Here is a 4,148-nt window from a genome sequence, read left to right as displayed (position 1 = left end):
CATGTTGGCCAGGCTAGTCTGGAACCCCCGACTTCGTGATCCGCCCGCCTCGGCCTCCCAAAGTGCTGGGATTACAGGTGTGAACCACCGCGCCAGGCCGAGAAAAAAGGATTTAAAATGAGAAGCTTGAATCTTATTGAACTTAATTGTAGGACTGTCAGAGAGGACTTAAATAGGCTGTGGTTTGGAAGTCTCAAAGTGAAATTCAAGGTGCAAGGCTCTTAAAAGTTAAATCCAGCGATTCAGTACATAGCTTAGGCCCTATTAAATGACCCAGTGCTTTAAGAACTATCTTTTGAGGCCGGGCATGGTGGCTCAAGCCTGTAATCCCAGCACTTTGGGAGGCCGAGACGGGTGGATCACGAGGTCAGGAGATCGAGACCATCCTGGCTAACACAGTGAAACCCCGTCTCTACTAAAAAATACAAAAAACTAGCCGGGCGTGGTGGCGGGCACCTGTCGTCCGAGCTACTCGGGAGGCTGAGGCAGGAGAATGGCGTAAACCCGGGAGGCGGAGCTTGCAGTGAGCTGAGATCCGGCCACTGCACTCCAGCCTGGGCGACAGAGCGAGACTCCATCTCAAAAAAAAAAACAACAAAAAAAAACTATCTTTTGAAAGGAACGCTTCACACACGCACCCTCAAAAATAATTGGACACCTCCTCACTTCTCTGTTAAATGGTGAAAGACACCCAAGACTAGACCTAACTACTGTCACCCTCTCCTGGCCTCTTGGCAGCCAAAAGGCCACATAGCCCAGGCTCTCCAGCATCACTGTGTAGCCCACTTGGACAAAAATTGATTTCTTCCCGTTGCCACTTTCAGATCTCTTGAAAGAATCAGCAGATGTGATTGTGTGCCCCTCTTCATCCCTGGCAACCACTGTTACAGGAAAGATTGGAAAGATTCCGCCCCGCCGGAAGGGAGGCAAAAGCCTCTGACCCTCCCCTCCCCCAATAGCTGACCAAGGCCAGGGCCACTGCGGAAGCATCGCGCGTCCACGTGCACCCAGCGTGCCCGGCCACCCTTCTTACGTAAGAGTCCCAGGATGGAGTTGTACCTGCTGCTGGCCCCTCTTCCCCGACGGCTAATAATAAACCCGGGTTCCTGTTTCCCGGCTGCGGCCACTCCAGATTCGGGGTTGAGGGGCTCACTCTGCAACCAAGACACTTGCATTCCGGTCATCCCACCCCGGGAGAGCACGCAAGGCCCGCCCAGCCCCCACATGCCAGCCCACCCTCCAGTCGGTCGGGACGCCGGAGCCTTTTTGACCCTCGCAGTGCCCGGCCCTCCTCCAACTGGCCTGCCCAGGACTTGGTGCTGGCGGGGTCCAGCTGCTCCAATCCCTCCTCCTCTGCCCTGCCCTGCCCTGCCCTGGCGCCCTCCCTCAGCCCGGGTATCAGGCGAGAGGCGGAGCTGGTCCGGCGCGCCCCGCCCCCGCTGTAGAAAGGGCCGGGCGAGTGTTACTCGCGGTCATCCCGGCCCGGGCCTTTTATCTCAGTGCTGCCGGGGGAGGCGGGAGGAGGAGACACCAGGGGTGGCCCTGAGCACCGGCGACACCTTTCCTGGACTATAAATTGAGCACCTGGGATGGGTAGGGGGTCAACGCAGTCGCCGCCGCCCGCAGTCACAGTCCGGCCACTGACCGCAGCAGCGCCCTTGGGTAGCAGCCGCTTGCAGTGGGAACACTGAATTGCCAACGAGCAGGAGAGTCTCAAGACGCAAGAGGAGGTGGGTGTCCCCGCCCCATCTCTGCCCCGGTCAGCGTGGTTGCCTGAGCTCAGGCTTTTCGGAGGGAGAAGTTGTGGTGGTGGTGGGGGGACACCCTTCTCCCCGCGGCCCTAAGTGGTCGAGGAGGTGGGAATGCCCAGCCGCGGGGAGCCACCCAGGCGCCGTCCCGGGCGAGCTGTAGCCAGAGAAGGGGGTGCGCGCGGGCAAGGGCCCAGGCCCCCTAGCCTGGTGAATAATCTAATCTGTTCTTTCGTCCCTGTGTATCAAACAGGCCAGGGCTCGACCCACAGACCACCCTCAGCCATCGCGAGTTTCCGGACGCCAAAGCCAGGAGAAGCCGCCCATCCCGCAGGGCCGGTCTGCCAGCGAGACGAGAGTTGGCGAAGGCGGAGGAGTGCCGGGAATCCCGCCACACCGGCTATAGCCAGGCCGTCAGCGCGGGCCTTGGAGAGAGCGTGAAGGCGGGCATCCCTTTGACCCGGCCGACCATCCCCGTGCCTCTACATCCCTGCGCTCCAGCGCCCGCGCGGCCACCATGATGCAAATCTGCGACACCTACAACCAGAAGCACTCGCTCTTTAACGCCATGAATCGCTTCATCGGCGCCGTGAACAACATGGACCAGACGGTGATGGTGCCCAGCTTGCTGCGCGACGTGCCCCTGGCTGACCCCGGGCTAGACAACGATGTCGGCGTGGAGGTAGGCGGCAGTGGCGGCTGCCTGGAGGAGCGCACGCCCCCAGTCCCCGACTCAGGAAGCGCCAATGGCAGCTTTTTCGCGCCCTCTCGGGACATGTACAGCCACTACGTGCTGCTCAAGTCCATCCGCAACGACATCGAGTGGGGGGTCCTGCACCAGCCGTCTCCACCGGCTGGGAGCGAGGAGGGCAGTGCCTGGAAGTCCAAGGACATCCTGGTGGACCTGGGCCATTTGGAGGGTGCGGACGCCGGCGAAGAAGACCTGGAGCAGCAGTTCCACTACCATCTGCGCGGGCTGCACACTGTGCTCTCGAAACTCACGCGCAAAGCCAACATCCTCACTAACAGATACAAGCAGGAGATCGGCTTCGGCAACTGGGGCCACTGAGGCGTGGCGCCCGCGGCTGCCCAGCACCCTCTTCGACCCATCTCACCCTCTCTCATTCCTCAAAGCTTTTTTTTTTTTTGTTTTTCCTGGCTGGGGGCGGGAAGGGCAGACTGCAAATTGGGGGCTGCGTACGTGCAGGAGGCGCGGTGGGGCTGCGTGGAGGAGGGGGCCTCGTGTGAGAGAGAAGAAAATGGTGGCCACAGAGGGGAGGGCCCAAGGAACCTCCTGGGAGGGGGCCTGCATTCTATGTTGGTGGGAATGGGACTGGGCTGACGCCCTGCATTCAGCCTGTGCCTTTCCTGGGGTTTCTTTTCTGTTCTTTTCGGAGGAGAAGGGCCCGAGAAGGGCCATACCGGGGCGCGGCGCTGGGTTGCCACACTTGGGAAAGCAGCCCGGAGCTGGGTGCTGGGGAAGGCGGGGCGCATAGCCTCCCGCCGCCCTGCGGTTGGGCCGGTGGAGGCCCAGGCGTTGCCAGGATTGCATCAGTTTTCCTGTTTGCACTATTTCTTTTTGTAACATTGGCCCTGTGTTAAGTATTTCGAATCTCCTTCTTGCTCTGAAACTTCAGCGATTCCATTGTGATAAGCGCACAAACAGCACTGTCTGTCGGTAATCGGTACTACTTTATTAATGATTTTCTGTTACACTGTATAGTAGTCCTGTGGCACCCCCACCCCATCCCTTTCGTGCCACTCCCGTCCCCACCCCCACCCCAGCGTGTATAAGCTGGCATTTTGCCGGCTTGTACGAAGCTTGCCACTCAGTGAAAATAATAACATTATTATGAGAAAGTGGACTTAACCGAAATGGAACCAACTGACATTCTATCGTGTTGTACATAGAATGATGAAGGGTTCCACTGTTGTTGTATGTCTTAAATTTATTTAAAACTTTTTTAATCCAGATGTAGACTATATTCTAAAAAATAAAAAAGCAAATGTGTCAACTAAACTGGACAAGCGTCTGGTCCTCATTAATCTGCCAATGAATGGTTTCATCGTTAAATAAAAATCAATTGATTTACTAGCAAAAGTAAACTTTGTGTTCTCTCTGGTGTTTCATGGTGGTGGATATTCATCTATGCGAGTATTAGCTTTGTTTGGGAACTAGGTACTGACAAAATTTACTTCCAAACTTTATTTCTAATTCAGTACCAAGATAGGACCATACATCTCAACAAGTTCAGAAATATTTAAAGTATTTGAGAAGGTACATATATTGTATCTTTCAACCAATTGGCTAACTTATTGGAGTGCGTAATTAATATTTTGAATTTTTTAAGAAGCTCAAGCACAAGCTAAAGTGTTTCGAGGCATAAAAATAAGGCTGAA

The 4,148-nt window shown here is 56.0% G+C and overlaps 1 protein-coding gene across 1 annotated transcript; it reads left to right on the top strand.

Moving 5' to 3' along the window:
* The first annotated feature begins 858 nt into the window (after positions 1-858).
* MID1IP1 (MID1 interacting protein 1) lies at positions 859-3,849 on the top strand. Its single transcript, XM_033202066.1, has 2 exons — positions 859-1,730; positions 2,002-3,849. The coding sequence occupies exon 2, from the start codon at positions 2,266-2,268 to the stop codon at positions 2,815-2,817; it is 552 nt and encodes a 183-aa protein (XP_033057957.1). The 5' UTR covers positions 859-1,730; positions 2,002-2,265; the 3' UTR covers positions 2,818-3,849.
* Positions 3,850-4,148: the final 299 nt, after the last annotated feature.

The sequence above is a fragment of the Trachypithecus francoisi genome, unplaced genomic scaffold (assembly GCF_009764315.1).
Source record: "Trachypithecus francoisi isolate TF-2019V2 unplaced genomic scaffold, Tfra_2.0 Lachesis_group6, whole genome shotgun sequence".
Lineage (NCBI taxonomy): Eukaryota > Metazoa > Chordata > Mammalia > Primates > Cercopithecidae > Trachypithecus > Trachypithecus francoisi.
The sequence above is the reverse complement of the archived record's forward strand: the minus strand, read 5'-3'. Positions and strand labels throughout refer to the sequence as shown.

Coding starts and splice junctions, on each gene's coding strand:
- MID1IP1 (XM_033202066.1), top strand. CDS start 2,266: ATGATGCAAATCTGCGACACCTACAACCAGAAGCACTCGCTCTTTAAC.